A 19,173-nucleotide genomic window follows, 5' to 3' on the forward strand; every position below is an offset into this window, starting at 1 on the left:
CTGCACCAATCCTCATCACTTTGCTTTATAGAGCATGTCTCATCTGTCATGCTGTCATATGAAATAAAACCAGAAGGAAAAAAGACCACCAACCATTTCATTTGTCTGCAAGGCTATATACAGGTATTTGGCCTTAAATTTCCTGCTGACTTCAAGGAAAATCCCAAAGCTAATGAACTCTGTTCATCCAGCAATGTCTAAGGAATACAGATGACTAAATTACGAATTTTAGCATCTGTATACTTAAAAAGACTGTCTTAGCAAAATGGAATAAAAAGGAGTCACTGAAATGTTCTTCAAGAAAAAAAGCTATAATTATTCCAGGTAATATACGTGGAACAAAAGAAATATATTAATATAAACACAGTAAAGAAGTACCATGGACTCAACTACTCTTAAAGAAAAAAGGAAAATTAATTTTTCAGTATTTTTCCTTCTGATTGTCATGGGTGGGCACTATAAGAGTGTAATAATATTCAGGTTCATGATATTCAAGATCTTAACCCCTGTATTTAGAGGCATTTGATTCTCCTTGAAAGCATCCAAGAAAAGCTATCAACAAGCCTTTCATTTATGTGAAATAACAGACATCAGAAAACTGTGTGTCAACATTAATGCAGACATTCCAGTGGATACAAAGCTTCCTTTTTCACATTACGTAAACCAACCAAACCTGATACACTTTCAGTCTATTGAATTTCCACACCTCCAACTTTCTTTGTTTTAAGGAAAACTGCCTCCAGTAATCTACTTGAAAGTAATCAGGCGAAACTGAACACAATATAGGATGGAAAATAGATGCACAGTATGAATGAGATTCTTTTCTAGAAGAACTTATGTTTAAAAAAAAAATCTTTTCAAAGAAGGGTGAAGTATTAGAAAAGATTGATGTGTCTTATTCAGCCAGCAGGAGAGAAGTGGAAGCAATCTGGAACAGCTTACACTAATTAAAATTTACTCTTCAGTGCCAGCAAGAAAGGCGTCTCAGTATCTAAGTCAACTTTTGTGCGAAGCTAAAGCAGCAGCTGGCATATCTCTGAACACACTCTATTAAGAGGATGCTTCATTAGTATTCTTTTAATTGAAGTTGTCTGAACTTACGAGCACATGCTTTCATTTGTCGGTTTTGGAGAGTTTTGCTCTAAAATGACCAGAACCTCTACGCTGTATCTCCCACAACTATCTTCTACAACTATCTGTCCACAAAAGAAGCAGATACACAGTGGCAGGTACTTGCAGATCTCTACCTAGTGCACACTAAATTGTTAAGAGCAGGAGCTCTCTTGTTATGTGCACTGGTAAGTTTGCCCAGCAGGACCCAGTTTTGATTTAAAAAACAAAATCTCAGTACAAGTGACAGTCAAAATTATGTATTACAGTCCTTGTTACCCATGGTTTCAGTTTGGAACCCAAGCAGCAATTCTAGCAGAGACTATGGCTATCGAGAAGTGACTCCCCAGCTCTGCCACTTGCCATCAGTGATACAACTCTAGCCTATTGTTTGCTAGGTAGCATTTTGGCACCTGGAGTCTCGTTGTGGGGAAGGGGCCACAGTGCTGGACAAGCACACCGCTTTTTGAGAACCAGGTCTAGTGTGATCCAGATACTTCTCTCACTGAACACCACTAGTTCAGGAATCGATGCTATCACCAAGAAAAAGAATGGCAGTGCTGTCCACATCGCTAGGTCCTCCAAGTCCTTGCTGGTTATCACTCCTAGATATCAAAAATTCAAACAAGTATGATTTCCACATGATTCCTTTATCTCAGAATGATTCTCTGGGTGCCTGAAATACCACATACAACTTTATGTTGGTTTATAATTCTTCTAAATCTTTTTAGAGTTTCCTTAATTCTTCCTTAACCAATTAGGCCTGGGCTTTTTCAGCTCCAAAACCACAGTTAGAGTGGAATATTATGGCTTAACAGACAGGAGGGCATGATACCCAAATATGCCTTTATTTTTCCATTTTTCTAATGCCTGATTATGCTCTCAGTCATATCAGACAACCTGAGATTCTCTTCACTCATCTGCTGAGTACAAATGTTATCCAAATATTCCTTTACATTGCCCTTTATAATCCCAGGATCTCGAAGCCAAGTACCAGTACAAAATACAGAAAGCCTCCCTTGATAAAACCAAGACTGCTGGTAAACTACCCAGTATCACAAAAAAACCTGCAGTCATTTTGAATTATAAAACTATACGGGGTAAATCATTACAGATTAGTGGACTAAATGCAATCCAGGAGTCAGAGAAAGAATCAGAAATTCCAAAAGATTTAATGAATAAACTACCACAGGCAGAGCTGAATACTTACTGCGAATCAGTAATTTACAAATTCTCTTAGAAGTACTAAAACTCAACAGCAAACCAAGTTAATTTCGTTCTGAAACTTTCTTCATTCTCTCTTTACTCTTAACTTGATTTCTCTCTTTGTTTTTTTTTTTTTTTTTTAAAATAATGGTTTCTTAAGAACTGTTCCTGAAAACGGTTTCTGATCACAAATCCATTGCAGTATCAATCTACCAGAGGCATAAACCTGGTGATACCCCACTTTAAAGGATAATTTAATTGAATTGAAGTGTTAAAGAGTGGAAGAAAATTAATTTCCTCTAACATTGTCCTCTTCTGAATACTTCAGCTTGTGCAACTATACATGGAAAAACTGGAATCTATGAACTCTGAAACCTCTGATTGCATCAAGAGGACACTTTTACAGTGTCTATAAAAGAAAATGAGCCCTTCAAAATATCCAATTTCTGGGTAAAAGTCATTTGTTCATACGGAAATGACTAAGTGTAAATGTCTCTTCCAACCTGTAGTACCAGACACTTTAAAAAAAAAAAAAAGGAAAGAAAAAAAAAGGATGGCTCCCAGAGAGAGTCTACACTTCTAAAAGGAGAAGGAAAAATTAAATCAAGAAGATTGAATTGAGACAGTTTCAATCAAATGCTGATGAGCTCAGAAAGTGAAAGGATTTAGAAAGAAGATGGAATACTTACTGCTGGAGGCAGACAATTCTTTGGGGCTTGAGGACATTGGCTGAGCACACAACTGACAGAGACAATCCCTTCCATTAAAGGTAACTCGATCACCTGGTGGAAATGGACGCCTGGAGAGTTAAAAAGAAAAACCTATTTTAGCAAAGGTTACACCAGAAATTTTGTTCTGTTCGCCATGCCTCAAGTTTGCTGCCTTCCGCCAGTGCAATTAATATTTTACAGAAACTTAGGCCAAAGAGTTTCTGCAATGTGGCCTTGGCAAAGCCAGGCACTGGAAGAAATCCAATCCACAGATGCAAGCAGAGCAGAGGTTAGACTTGCCTTGTATTTTGGTTTCAAAATGTTATACAACATACTTTATCTAAAGAGAAGAACATCTTGAGACTTCTGTCTCATGGTGATGCCTTTCTCCCTGTTTTTCCTGTACTGGGTTCAGGCCACACCAGTTGAAAGGGATGACTTACTTGCAAACAGTACAGGCAAAGCAGGTTGGATGGTAGGTTTTCCCCAGAGCTGTCACCACTTCTCCTTCAACGAACTCCCCACAGCCATTGCAGCGGGTACCATACATGCGCTGGTAATCCAAAGTACAAAGGTATTCCCCATTCTTAATGAAAAAGCCTCCTTGTGCCAGGTCACAGCCACACACTGGAAGAAAAAACAAACACACATACAGATTGGAAAAATATACCTACAAGGGATGTTAGCAACAGTCGATGATGCCTACAAATGAGAGGACCCTGGTGGTCTTGCTTCCTCCTATCAGATTCTTGACTTTTCCTACTGTCACTGCATGCCTTGACTTCCCAGAAAATGACTGGCATTCTCTGGCTACACGAGACTTTGTAATAAAGAGTTTCTTTGGAAAAATGCATACAGTCACAACTTCCACGCACCTGGTCCTCACTAAGACCTTGGTTACCTTGCATCATCCAGTTAATCATGTTAGCAGAGCAGTACAGAAAAATGGAACTTAGGATTGACTGGTGTGTTATGAAACATAAAATATGACATAGTGAAAGATACCATCTCTCAAGTATCTGCTTTTATATTTTCCAGTCACTAAGAACTTTTTCTGTTGCTGTTTCTTTAAATACTGGATTATACGGAACACATACTACATTAAAAAGCAAAAAGTCTCATAACACAAACTCGGGGCTCATGTCCCCCACTAATTGCCTGTTGCATTGTGTTTGCCTTTCCGATCTTGTTCTGAGATTATCACTTAAACTGAAAAGCTCATTCTCTGAGCAGCTGAATCTTAAACAACTGCCGCTGACTGGGGGAAGCAAAATCCTCAAACCAACCCTACTGAATTACAGGGGATGCATGTTTTTTAGCCTAGGAAAGACACTGGAGGCAGCTGAAATACTTTTTTTAATTGTCAGACGAGTGGTAGATGTGGACACATTCTTAGGGGAAATTGCTAAGCAAGGCCTACCTTCTAAGATAGGTTTTGCATTGTATTTACTCCTGGTTATCACCAAATTACAGATTCACTAGGAACAGGATGCTCCTGACTTTGTGTTTTCCCGACAATACGTGTGTGAGGAACCTGCTCACTTCAGCACATCTTCGGCACACCACTGGACCTTGTGGGAGTTTGCCTTCAACCACCTGAAGCGCTTGCAGGAACTCTTCTAACACAGGAAAGAAGAGGTTAAGCCTCTGCCTAACATCAAGCAAATCACCTATTTCCCTGGAAAGGCCTGCACTGCGTCAACAACTCCAAGCAGGCTTTGCAGATGGAGACAGTTTTACTGTGGCGGTATCAGGCTGCAGCTGGATTTGTGCTCCTCGCTGAAAGGCAAGGCTGTCTTACATCTTCGTTCAGGGTCAGCACACCGCTATCTCACTTGCCCTGCCAAAATCTCTGTGCGGGGCCACACTGTAATCTGTGAATGAACCTATTTGTTTGGAGCTAGCTTGGAGAACAGTTTTTTTCGTGCTATGTAGACAGCCTCCCTAATCCACAGGTTTGATTAATGGTGGTGGATGAGTCTTTCAGATTAACCTAACATTTTAGAGAAAAGATCATAATAATATTGATTCTGACAGCAACAACATGAAAGACCACAACTACACAGCAAAGAAGTAACGGGTGCAGTCAGGTGCTTAGTTCCTCATTGAGTACAGCACCGTAGAAATCAAGATAAATTAGATGGTCATGAAAAAAAAGAATCCATTTGACAGAAAAATTCCAGGCTAAAATTCCAGACAAATTCCTGGACTAGTGGGGATTTCCCCAGAGGCACTCACTGATTTTAGGCCACTAAAGCAGTTGGGTACAATTCTTTCTTGTAACGGCATGTGGAAGAGACTCAGGAAGAAGGTAAGACTCCATTATCTTCTTTTTGTCTGGGAATCAGACAACCTTTCTGACCCCAACTCACGAACAGGGTGATACTACCCACTCTGTGGCCTGGCCTGCAAAGCCACGGTACAGCCAACAGAGCCGAACCGAACTTGTCATCTAGTTTCCCAGCTGAAACTATTCCAGGGCTGTTCAGCCCTGGAACCTGTCCACAGGTCTCTAATTCACTTGTCCAAGGAAAATATAGTTTGTACCAACGCAATCCTGCTTTCGCTTCAGGGACAGGAGATGAGCAGAAGATATGATTTCATAAATACAACAGATTTTACTATTTTATATACTATCACACATTTTTCCCCTCAAGCATGTGCTTTATTTTAAGAAGCTTTCATGCTGCTGCTTCTTTTTGAACCAATGAATATTTCAGGAACGTTGTGTGGTTTTGATTAACTCCTCCATTCCCCAGATAACGCTGAGCTGTCCCACCTTCATTGCATCAATACTTTTTGCATTGCTTTAAAAAGTATATTTGAAATGTTCAGGGTAAACTGTCAGCATTTATTTACACATAAATACTGGGAGAAGGCTGCAGTAGAGACAGTCAAGCATTAAAAATCTAGCCACATCTCCACTATCTATAATTTATGACACGTGCAGCCAAACCATATGACAGAATAGCGGATCTTGAATATGGCAAATGGGAATAAAGAGTATTAACCATCTGTATTTTGGACAAAGTAATTTCCCAAGAACTGTTATTACCTTTGGTGGCTAATCTGCTTTGGTTGTGCGTTGGTCTTTTACACACTGTATTCCCTGTACTTCATGGGTTAGATAAATAACACTACATTTGAATGTGGAATTGTAGCTACATAAAATGTTAGTCATGTACTACTTTACTGGGAAACATAAGTGTATTCATTAAAGGGTGAGAGACCAGTCGAGGATTTCTGTGACTTGGCAGTTTTTCACTATTAAATGCTTATTCACCAGGAACCTGTTTTGCTTTAAGAAAATATTCATAGTGCTACGCTGGCATTTTTGGTCAACTTTAGAGGCAGAAAGCAATCCATCCCCAAACAGCCAACTCCTATGAAGGAAAAGTGACACGAGAGATAGGAGACTGAATTCTACAATTTTGCTTTAACTTGGGCTGAACCAAGGACTTGAACCTGAATCTAAAATCCCAAAGTAGCACCGAAAATACCGGACTGCTTACTTCATGTGGGTTTTTTAAAAGTCCTCTTTATAGACCTCTGTGGGAAAGCATAAATATGAGCTGCTAGATGACTTCTTAAAAGTACATAATATGGCAGCACCCAGGCATTTTGAAATGTTATTGTAACGGCAATTAATAGAATACTAATAAAGATCACATGGTAGAATGCAAGCTAGAATTGAAAGAGCATCAGTACTAGCATTCCTCCAGTTTCCCATTTCTGCATAGACCAGTGTTAATATTTACATGCAAACAAATGACATTTCACAACGGCATTAAACCCACAAGCAGCTAAAACTCAATTATCAGTGACTGAGGAGAACTACAAAGAACTACAGTTAAGGCTCTATTATAATGCTGCAAAAAATGTTCCAAACTAGTTTTCAGGTCCACCTCCAGAAAAAAAACTTTGTAATTCTTCCATTTTTTTCTACTGATATCCAATTTGGCAGAAAATAATGTGATCTCAACACCACAGGTAAGGTAAGACCTTAGACTTACCTTGATTTAGGGGCTACCAAGACACTTTCCACTGGACATCCAGAAGCAAAGCATAAGCGTATTTACAACAGGTTTGCTCTACTTTAATGCCTAGAAGTTGTTAGGGATTACTTCAGTATTCAGACTGCTAGATCCTGTGGTTATGTTGCATGGACTGGAGTATTGGTATGGAATGCTCTATACTGGATGCTTCAGAAGGTGCTAAATATCATGAGGAGTTATGGAGTGCTCATGTATCTACATGCAAGTTTCTTCCTAACCTCCTTTAGTTTGCATTTTAGCTTGTAGCCTTAAAGCCCAAGTCTACATATATTTTGGCCTCAAGCTGAAGGCAGTCCATACACTACTGTCTCAGAAGCCTTATATTTAACTTTCTGGCTCTTCACTGTGGTTCCCAGTTCTACCACTGAGTCACTTTCTGAAAAACTCACTTAGTCATCATGGCTGGTATAATAAGGTAGGATGATGAAGTAACTTTCCGTGCAACCTCTGTTCTAGCTTCTTCTGACAATCCATCTTCACTGCATCATACAAAGGGCTGTGGCAGATGCATCATTGTTTGCAGAAACCTCTACAAACTTTGAATCAAAGGGTTCATACTCTCACAATTATTAAGCTTCATCCCTTTTGCTTGGGGGAAGAAAAGGATGAAAACGGGATAAAATTATTTGGAGAGTGTTACAAAGGCAGTGATGACTGTTCTAAAAAAATCGATGTTCCCCCGATTACCCTTTTCCTTATGAAATCACCATTCCAGTCACTCTCTTATTCTTTTTGCCAGTCACTGAGAGCGAGTTAAATTCTCTCTTACTGGCAAGTCATGAATGCAGACACAAGGAGAACTGTTTATTATGTGAACCACCAGCAGATTCATCATCTTTGGCTTCTTCACAGCAGAAAGCACACACCAATCTGCAAGAATTAAAGACAAGTTCTGGCAACCCCACATTACGACGGATTTTCGCAGGCAATTTAGCACATGTGTTCCTGTCACTAATCAGCTTTAAGCTACATGGACCAAACAAGGGTCACCCAGACTGTTAACATCCGTTGGTTGGTTCTAACAGGCTGCTTTCACTTGGAGTCAGAGATTGAATCAGAACAGATAAACATGACAGAATCCACACTTGGTGTACAACTTTGTATACAAAGAAGGGACTTAAACAGCATTTTTCTTCTCGCAACTGTGCAGAAGTAATGATTCTGACCACAAATCCCCTCAAGCTTAAAAATATTGTATTAGCGCACATATTTATAACCACTGTAGAAATACCACAGAAAAGATGAACTGATTGTGATAGATTTTCTTTTAAATGAACACAATCTGCCCAGCACTGTTCATGCCACAAACAGCAGAGGCAATGAAGTGAAACCCACTGAGTTCAATATACATGTACAATAAATCCCAGTGGTGTGATGTAGGCAATAACTGTGATACAAGTATCATGTCATAAAACAACAAAAAAATAAATCCACAGTGATGACAGTTAATAGGAAACATCAAAGTATTTTCCTTTGTTTTTTTCCTGTGCTGATGGGAAAAAGAAACACTTCAAGAGAATTAATTAGTGAAGCCAGTAATGATTATTAAATCCTGCTTGAGAAGGTGAAAAGCAAGAGGTATTCTGTAAGCATCCACCACATGGAAATATTCTACCAGCCCAACAGTTCTCCCTGAGAAAAACATTTCCCCAAGACCCTTTCTGCTCGATATGATGGAAGGAATTCCTTTTCACATGGCCAGAACCTCCCTTCTGAAACAGAAGACACAGGGGAGCATTTCTATTCCCTGAGATATCACAAGAACAGAGACAAAAAAAATAAATCAGCATCAACAACTTATCTTCAACAGCTCCTGGAAAACACCAGACTTTGTTTCAGAATCTGTATATCAAAGGCTCTCATATTCCAAACATATGATCCTGCCTTTCTCGTGAATGGAATGAGGAGAATTCCTCATCCCTTCTGCTGCACGCTGCACAGACTCTTCTTTCTTTCTTCAACTATAATGGAGCCGCTCCTTTACATCTTTGGAGCACAGGACTGGAGACTGCCTCAGTGCTGCCGTCAGCTCTCAAAGCCTCAGAGCTGCAAGTGCAAGCCCAGGCTATTAAGACAAAACATAGCTGCTCAAGAGCAATCCAATTGCCTGTGATCTCCAAGGAGCAGGATCATTCCTAAGCTGAATCACTTCCAAGCTTTAACAGAGATGATGAAAATGAGAAGATCAGAGTTGTTCGAAGTGAACAGAAGCACAATTTGATCCTACTGAGCATTATGGAGGATTTCCATAGTTATGGTCAGAGACAGTTGAAAAAAGCAGGCCCTTTGTAAAATAACTCCACATAGATTTTAAGTGAAAATTGTTTAAAAACTGAAGAAACAAAACCACACGAGCAGACTCCATGAGCTCACTTTGCAGAAATGAATGCTATTCATTAAGAAAAGTCTAATGATCTGCTTTGTCATCATGCATTAAATAGGGTGCAAATTCAATTTCCTGTCCTGTTTTTTCTTTCTTGCACTTCTAAACTTCATAGAACAATGGTACTGTTCTCAAGCAGGTAAAGATTCATATAATCTCTGTTTCTTAAGACATAATGGATTTCGTGTTTAAAGGCATAAATGAATTTGACAGTGTATCAGGTTATGTTTATCATTTACATCTAAACAAATACACAAAAATCTGTTTCAGGGTAGGAGGTGGGTTTTTTTTCCTTTTTTTTTTTTTGCCTAAGAGCTTAAAAAAATCCTATCTTGATAAAAACAAGGTTCATGTTCTTGTTATAGTTTCAAGTTTCCACATGTCAAATGAATGAAGTATTTCTCTACCTTTGTTTCATTCCTCTTATCAGCACTGTTCTTGATGGCATACCCTTCAGTTCCATGAGTCATTTAAGGAATAAATATACGTCAAAGTACATATCAACAGAAGACAAGATGAGATTGGTAAATCTCAGAAGCCATGTTTAGGCACTACCATTACAGAAAGATTCCCAGGCGCTATTAAGAACCTGCACACAGCATTTTGCAAAAGCTGTAAAGGAGACAATGATAACTTTTTGTCACACTCCTGCCGCTGTATATTTTCTTTGCCATAGGCTGATGACAAACACGTTTTGAGAACTATTCGGAACCGTGGCCAGTGCTCCCAGTGGTTCTGGAATCTTCTCATTTCAGCAGATTGATTTTAGAAACAATGCTGGTAAGTCAGAAGAGCTTTACCTATATATAACAAATACAGGTGAACTGCTTCATTAGCTATTCACCACCTTGGCTGGAAGAAAGGTTGAGCAGCTAAAACACTTCCTGAGCAAAAGAGGGAAATGCATTTCTCCCCTCGTCCCCTAACTAGGTCTGGGATCCCCATGACAAGCATTCCCTCCAGCCTCCAGCCAGGCCTTTCACCTGTTTCCTTGAAAACCCTTGACACTCTGTTTTGAGCATCCTGCCTGCATGACTACTTAGTGCCAACTGTCTTTATGACACAAATATTTCCCAGTGGGATACCTTGAAACATCTAAGCATTTAATGCAAGCATTCATTGAGCAAAAACCACTAGCGATGACTGAGTTTCGGATGAGCTCAGAGTTTTAATTTAATCGACTTCCCAATCAAAGCCGTGGCACTGCCTTAAGTGTTACTCAGTCAGCACTCTTAGGTTTTCTGCTTAACACTGAAGATACAAGCACCAGTCCTGCACAGGAGAAACCTTCCTGCCTGAGCCTGACGTGCATGTATTTCAGTCTTTCTGGCACTCTAACAGGCAATAGCTAGCAACCAAGCTCAACGGCAAGTAAACGACCACCACATACGTGACAACGTGACAGCTTTCCAAGTAAGATATCACTATTTTGTGCACCAGGATGGAAACAATGGCAAGAATCATTCAGCCATTTAAAACACCTTTCACATTAGACTAAGCACTAGGTGGAGATCAAAGTCATGTATGGGTCTGTGGGAAATGAACCTTGAAGAAAATGCAGTCAGTGGAAAAATGTCAAAGTTTAGCCTTAGATTGCCTGGCTCTACCTACTTGGATGAGAGATTTCTAAAACAATGAGCAAAACAAGGATGTAAGAACATAACAAAACCCCTGAACTTATGAAGAAGCCAGGCAAATGAACTCGGTAACCCTTGTGGGACCCTTCCAACTCAGGATATTCTACGATTCCGCAAAGGATACGTTGACCACCAACCCAAGTGACTTTCCCTATGCTCTTAAGGATGCTGTGTGCTACTCACCAAGCACCTGTAAAGCATCCTGCTGGCCTCCTGTCTTCAAAGGGATCCAGTCGCTTATTAAAATCTGACATGGCATCTGTCAGCTTTCATAAACATCAGCCAAAAAGTGCAATTAGTTTCATCTCCTGTCAAACGTTTGGTCTCCGAAAGGGACCTCAGGCCCAACCAAACTGACATCAGCATTCCTTGCCCCCTTCCATGGGACTTCCTACCGTGGATAAATGATGCAGGGTTGCTGCAGCTGTTTGAGATAATGAGTCAGGTCCCAAAAGTCATGACCATCCAAACCAGGATGTTATAAACTTTCTGTTCTCTTTGTATACTGCTGCAAAAGCATTTCCAGTTCATATTTCCCAGTGCTTTCTATTTTTATGACCAGAAATACCCTTGTGTTTAAATGAAAGCTGAGGCACTCAGGTTTTAGAAAAAAATAAATGAAAATACAAAAACTCAGACTTAATGACGTTGAAGGCTGTTTCTGTAAGTAAGCTGAGGAGAGGAGTTCACAAGCAGGCAGGCAGAACCACAGTGTCTGCAGAGTTCTTATATGATGGCATCTCTGGTTCAGTGATTCATAGCTTCGAGGGACCTTGTGCCATTTCTTGATGCTCAGGAAGGAACACTTTGTATCCACCAGCCACCTTACCTGGTCCACTGCTCAGTGTTTGAGCAGTATTTGTGGAAATGCAGATATCTCTGCACTGGCTATCAGCTACAAGAGGATCCTCATGTTTAGACTTGCCATGCACTGACACTGACCTATTAATAGCTCCAACTGCCCCGCAGTCACATTGCAGCCTCCTCCTCCTTCCTCCACCGAAGGAATCTGATGACAGATCAAAGGTCAAAGAACTAATGATTTAAACTACATTCCAGCCTGTTGATACAGTGTCTGCTTACGTGACCCTAACTGCTTCCCTGTCCTTCAAGGGAGGAATATCCAGTTCAAAGTCAAAGATTACAGAGCATCCCAAAATCTAAACTTAGGAGCCCTCCCCCGTTAAGCTCTTTGAACTACAGATGACAGAGCCTTGTAAAAGTCATCCCATAGACAAAACAGACGTGTGCCTGGAACCTGAACATGCCATAAAGGATGCTGGAAGTGCATATTTATGTAGGCTTTCCTAAACAACCCTCAAAAACATCCAACTCAAAAGAAGAGAGTTAGCATATTTGTTCTGTAATTAAGAAAGCATCTTACACTAATTTCTAGCAATGTTTTAACAGAAGCTACAAGTTGCTTCTCCATGGGAGACCTGGGCTTGTGGAATGCTTCCTGAATGCCAAGACTTGGCTTTGTCTCGTAATTAGCAGGAGTACTAGCTGGTAATTGCTATTTGATATCTGACACTGCTATTGCATGTAGAATGTTCAAACACAGTGAAACATTTCCACCTGGCACAGCCCAGTCAAATGGCGGACATTTATGACATTTAGTAAGGACTAGCAAACTTGAGGACGCTACCCATATACACACAGCAGGATTACTCATTTATGAGGTGGTTGGTTTTTTGTTTTTTTCTTTGTTCAGACTCTACTACATGTAAGCTTTGTTTTCCAATTTATATTCAACATCAAGAATAGGGACACTGCCCACTATCTGAAATGCCCCTAATATTACATTACCTTGGTAAGGGAACGCAGCCTGTCTCTCTACATGAGCCAAAAATCAAGCATTGTAAACTTTTATTTGTAACTAGCAAAGCTTAAAGCTGATTTTGTTGTTTTGGCTGTATTGAAACCAGCATTTCCCTCTAACCCAAAAGATGAATCACAGGCTTATTATTAAGTCTCATTATAGCAATTTTGCTAGCCTCAAAGTTTCCTCTCCTAGTATTTGCAATAGGGTAAAATGAGCTGTCATCTACTGCCAATGACAAAAAAAATAAAAATCAATTCCTATCAGATCACAACTTAAACTGGTATTAAAATCTCTGCTAGTGCACAACGTAATTTATGCTCTGATCCCATGCACATTTACATAAGTAACAGACGTTGCAGTGTATAGTCTTAGTTTTCCAAATAAGTTATTCATGTGCATGGAAGTTTACAAAAATATTTTTTTTACTTCTTTATATGCCACGAATTCATTCTTGTTATTAAAGACAAGAAGTAAAAAAATGAGATCTCAAGCACAGTCTCCTCTCCCTCCAACCTTCACATCTCAGCCTCCCTCCTTTCCACCTGCTGCTTCCATTGCCAGGTAACCATTAACACTTTGGTTACAGAGCCGTGTACTCTTGCTAATATATAAACTAAAACCTGTTTATTACAATTAGAGATTAACGCACGAGGCAAAACAGAATCCAATTAAACCTCTATTTGTAACACAGAATGGTAGTTCCTTAGCAAGGTGAGTGACTTTGTTATAACACTGCAAAATGCAACTGCTCTGCGTAGTGCTGCTGGAGTTACACTCCTAAACGTCTCTCACCGTCCCCTGTCCATCATTCCCTTGTTAACTCCAGCTCCAAGTCAGCTGCTGGCTGCCTGAGATTCCTTGCCTATCAGGAGTCCTGAGGAGCTCGCCTTCTGGGGCACAGGGCGCACCATTTTCAGCTCTGTTCTTTTATCAGCTCTTATGCGGAGCTACAAATAGAACCAGCCAGCCTTGCTGGGCAGATACGACAAAGTGGCGGTATGCGTTAGGTTCTCAGTGGGCACGGAATAACTGCTAGCTACCCCTTATCTTGGGGGCATGTAAACACACTGATTGGTAGAGGTTTTCCTTGCCTCCTTTGTCAGGGAGCAGTTTTACTGTCTCTTTTTACCGGGACTGATTCCAGAGATGGACACGGCACCAGACTACTGGGCATGAGAACCACCCGATCACGTTACGGGACATGGAGCACGTCCTGGGCTGGCCAGCACAGCACGGAGGTTTAAGCCCCTGTTTCCCACAGTGCAGCACCCACCGCTGGCACACACGGCGAGCAGACACAGCGTGCCTACGTGCCTCTGACACTACCTAGGAAGCAGGATTATGATCATATCAAACCCGCTTAACAGCAACAACGAAAAGGAATCCCATATACAGCAGACTAAAAATGGTCGCACCGAAACCCTGCTACAGTACAACTACTGTGACAGCTTTATGAGGAAATGCGTTTTTTCCTCATCTTCACTAGACTATTGGAATAATATCGGAATAAGTCTAGAAGTAAAAACTAAACATTTTCAGCAGGTGTCTATCTGTTCAGTCATACAAGCTTGTTCAAGGCTTTCACACTGTAAATGTATGAGCTGAAATCTCAAGAGCAAATATTGCTATGCATAAAGCAGAAAGACAACTAAACCGCCTGTAGATGCAGTTGATGCATTCTGCTCTCATTACTTGTTTTTTTTCCTCTGGCTAACAGCAAACTGTCTAAAGTGAGAGTATCTAACTCTACCTCCTTTAGAGGCACAGTCACGTTAAATTAAGAGCCCATTAGACTAAAAAGAAAAATGCTTACTTCAGCAGCTGTGTCCCACTCGTATGACCCATATGGTCAGACAATATGCAATACGAGTAAATTACTACACAGTTTAAACAAAAAAAAATGTATTCACTTAAATATGAGAGGTCAACAACAAACAAGCTCTGAAGCTCAGGTAAAAGCTTCAGAACGGAACTTGGAGCTACCTCCTCCACACGCCCCTTTTCCTCCTCTAAGTGAAAGAGGCAAAGACAAAAAAGACAACACTCGCTGGCAAACCCAACTAATAAGGCATAGACTGAATGAGAGTTAGTGGGAGCCATAGAGGTAGTAGGAGACCAAAATGGAAATCAAGGCCACAAGAAAAAAAAAAAAGTGGAGGCTGGAAAAAGAAGTAGAGGCCTAGCAGTACTGAGAGACCAGGAAAAAAAAAAAAAGGGGAGACAGAATCAGTGGGGGGCCAAAATCAAATGTGAGAACATTCTGAGTCTCCTAGTAGTGGTAAGTTTATCACCTCCCCCCTCATGAATCAAATATCCAATATAATCTTTCTTTCCAATTACACTCTAAATGTTTGCACATTGAATTTGTTCTGTGTAGTGTTGATCATCTTGCTGCTTGTATGTGGGTGATTCAGCCCTTTTACTATCCATTCTTTACCTTCCCCACCCACAAACCCTTGACGCATTGAGCAAGAGGAATATCCTGCAGATCACAGGAAGCTTTACCTCTCATAACTGCTTCAAGGTACATTTTCATAAATTGACTCATTTCTAACAGGTGAACATCAAGGTCTTACCTTTGCAGGTGAAGCATTTGATGTGAAAGTGTCTGGCCTGAACACGGAGTACTTCACCTTTACATGGCTCTCCACATTTATGGCAGTGGATGACTGGCTTTTCCGATGGGTGGTGAGGCTCTTGAGGATGGGCCACTGTAAAGCAAACAAATATGATTTAAACCTAAAGAATTTCTGCTATACATAAAACTGTATTCCCAGTCACTTCTCATCACAAGTTTATCCAATCACATTTCACACTCATCAAAAAAGTCACAACCATTTAAAAAATATATAGTCTTTTCATAAAACAGTAGTTAGAGCCACCCATATCTACTATCTCTTTCCACTGAGGCTGCCATAGACACGTGAAGATGAGGAAAAATTCCCTCCACAGTTTTGACACCACAAAATGTTTCAGAGTCCATAAGCTTTTCTTTCCAAGAACACGAATGCATGTAATTCATTCAACAAACACACAAGGCAAAAAGAACTGGACTATTTTAATACAAAAATACAGAATACAATCCAAGAAAAAGAATGAAGGGAAAGCAGTTCCAAGTCATGTTTTGGAATAAAAAAGATGAATGAGGTAGCTTGACTTTGCATGCAAATGGCTATAATAAAACTACAACTATCTCGACTTTGTTTTAGTACATACCGGGAAAGCATATCTGTAGAGAATAGAAGCCAAGTTTATTTGTTTCTTGCAGAAACAACTATCTCATGCAAATTAGAGATAATATGAGTAGACAGAAATGCACAAAGCATATGCAATGTAGTCAGGGTGACAAAATTCCAGGTTCTGGGAAATGATCAGCAATCCCACAGCCCTTAGCAAAGCTTGGGCAGGAACAGGAAAGGTTTGTGTAAGCTTTGTTGTATATTTCATTATGGTAATAAAAGTTTTATTGCTCCACATTTGGCTTCTGTAAAGCAATGTTTAACTTTCTCTTCAGATGTGCCTTGTGTCAGCCTGGGCTCCAATAGCAATGCGCGGGTGTAAGGTAGAACAAAAAATGTGTCTCAGTTGGACTGTGTGAAGTGGAAAGTGTTATCCAGAATGTTCCCAAACAAAACTATGTTCCCTCAAATCCCCCTCCTAAATCCCATTTTAGCAGCTGTCCTAATGCTGCTCCCAAAGTACTGATACTTATCACTGATACTTATCAGAACATTGTCGAGATAATGTGCATCTCTTCACCCCGTCTCTCTCTCCCTGCCATTCCTGCCCTGCTTTTCTTGGACTGACTGCTGATATACCCATATCATCTTCACTGTCGCTGGCAATCATATTGATTATTTTAGCTCAGCATTTTCTGGAGCTCTCTTTTCCTTTCCTGACCAGCTCCTGACATCTCCCCAAGCAGGATAATGCTTTTTTTCCAGGTTAGTGCCTACACAGCAACAGAACACATACCTTGTTCATACTTGCTGTACCACTTTCCTCTCCTTTCTCAATGAATTGCTACAAAAGAAACCCATCACTTCATGAAGTTCTTCTACATTACTGTCCTTTATAAATGCCTTTGTAAAGAAATATGTTGCTATAACTGTGTGAGATATAGTGAGTACAAGATTAATAATAAAAAAATGACTTAAGGGGAGTAACAGCATGCAGAATAGAGAAGAAAACATATTTCAAGCAATAATTTCTGCTGTAAATTCAGCCAAACTAACATGGCAGCTGCTGTTTTGTTTTCCCCCCAATCCCCTAAAAGCCTTCAAAGCAAATGGCTGAATTCTTCTACTCAAATACCAAGTTGTGAATACCTCCTCTTCTGGTAGCCTCACTTCAATTATTTCCCTCAATTCAATCCAGAATCAGAGCGCAGTTGGCAATGCCGACCAATGTTTTAATTAGCAGTTCCATCTAAATAAGATCCCAGTAAATGCCTTGCCTTGAGTGAACCTCATTTAATAGGCTGCAATACAAAACTATTTCTGGAACAGAAGTTATTATTCTTCCAAACAAGACTATTGACGATTAACTTGTAACCAAGGAAACACACAGTTTATGCAATAAGAAGGAAAAAAAAAAAACACCAAAAAACAGAGAGAGACAAGCAGGGGGCTAGCAAAGGAAATTATTATGAGGAAAATTCCCTTTCTGATCCAGACAGCCCAAGGTGGGCCTGGAGCCAACTGAAGAAAAGGTATCAGAGCAGATTTTTTAAAGTTGCTCAAAGGAGGAACTGAACTGAGGATTTGGGCACATGTTATCTAGGACTCGCACAGTGCCGAATGAAATCCGTACCTGCAGTGTTCTGCTCACAAACTCGTGTGGAGGACACCCTAGCACACCCTGCATGTCAGCACTCAAACCTTCTGGTATTGATCTGAAAGACAAGTTTTTGCTCTTTATTGGGAATAAGTAAATGTTTTCAAGACTGGTCCAACGATGCAACTTCAAGTTCTGCCTTTACAGCCCTTTAATGAATACAAATGCTGTTAGTTGCTATTTCCAGACCGATCTCTTTAATGAAGCTAATTACGTTGCTTGTCTTACTGGCCTCAAATTGGAAATGTAGGTCAAGATTTGAGTAATTGACTTGTTCTCTTGCAAGGAATTGCTTGCAAGCTTTTTTCTCTGGACATATGCAACACACAGAAGGCAGAGTTGACCCTTTGTAGGCATCAGTGCCTATGAGCGAGACAGGCATCAGAACAGGGAGTTAAAGAAGGACTAACACCTTTAAAAGCAATTTATTTTAAGTGTTCCTGACTGAAGTCCAACCAGCTTACTGGCCATATAAATTGTGAGCTGCTTTGGGTCTGAAAACTCAGAGCCAGAAATTAAGAGAGGTGCTGGGAGCTCAGGATTCTTCAGCTTGGATTATGGTGGCGGGCCAGACCATCCAAATCTGAAGCAGGTCACAGTCTGCTGCTCAGAAGTCTTAACTACCTTAGTGAATACTTATGTAAAAACAGATAAAAATAAGATTTATTTAGAAGGAAACAATTATTTTCTTTCCATTTACAGTAGCTAGGAGCAAACCTGCACGATCTGTTTTAGCACACTATGCAGTTTTCTCAGGTTACTCTAAAATGGATTTCTTTCCAATTTAAAAGAACATAAACTAATAATTTTGAAGGAGAAATGCTCCCAGAGCAACACATTCTTGGCTCAGTACAGGGGCTCACAGTTGTCTTTGTATCATAAGCTGAATACTTTCTGCATGGGTGTGGAAATGTAAGTCAGGTATTTACCAGCTCTAGCATACTGGTGTGCACTGGTACTTGCCTACCTACAGGCCACGTCAGATGAATTCAAGATGCAATTGTCTGTCTCTTTGGCCCAACCAGCATAACATAGCCCAGGGATCCGTTAGTGCAAGATTAAACACTGAACTTGTCTATCTCACATCAGGAAGGTGCAGATGCTTACTAATAGAAGGCATCATTTTAAACATATGTTTTTCTGTCAAAAGTACAAAAATACCCAGGCTACTAACATATTTTTGTTTTAATTTTTATTTTTAAAACTGGCTCTAGCTGAACTAGCGCAACGTCCATACCTGAACAAACCCCAGGGATGCTGGAAGCAGGCATACAGGGCAAATGGGCGTGAGCATTTCTTTGAATATTTTATTTTATTTTTATTCCTTCAGCAGGAAGGAATAACTTTCAGGAATAACTCCGAAAGCTACAATACCTATAGATTTCTAAGCTGTATCACTCTTTCTAATTTT

The 19,173-nt window shown here is 40.1% G+C and overlaps 1 protein-coding gene across 11 annotated transcripts in view; it reads right to left on the reverse strand.

Annotated features, from left to right (window-relative positions):
• Positions 1-19,173, reverse strand: part of ABLIM1 (actin binding LIM protein 1) — a 192,282-nt gene that overhangs the window by 88,522 nt on the left and 84,587 nt on the right. For all 11 annotated transcript variants that reach the window (XR_013953077.1, XR_013953078.1, XR_013953079.1 and 8 more), the window contains 3 exons: positions 15,503-15,637; positions 3,470-3,653; positions 3,006-3,115 (listed from right to left, as the gene is read on the reverse strand). Coding sequence is in view for 3 of the 11 variants with exons in the window: in XM_080598269.1 (XP_080454395.1) it covers positions 3,006-3,115; positions 3,470-3,653; positions 15,503-15,637 (429 nt within the window). In the remaining 8 variants the exon portion in view is untranslated. Of the gene's footprint in view, positions 1-3,005; positions 3,116-3,469; positions 3,654-15,502; positions 15,638-19,173 lie in introns of those variants that run through there.

This window comes from Anser brachyrhynchus (genome assembly GCF_964034855.1).
Source record: "Anser brachyrhynchus genome assembly, chromosome: 6".
Taxonomy (NCBI): Eukaryota; Metazoa; Chordata; class Aves; order Anseriformes; family Anatidae; genus Anser; species Anser brachyrhynchus.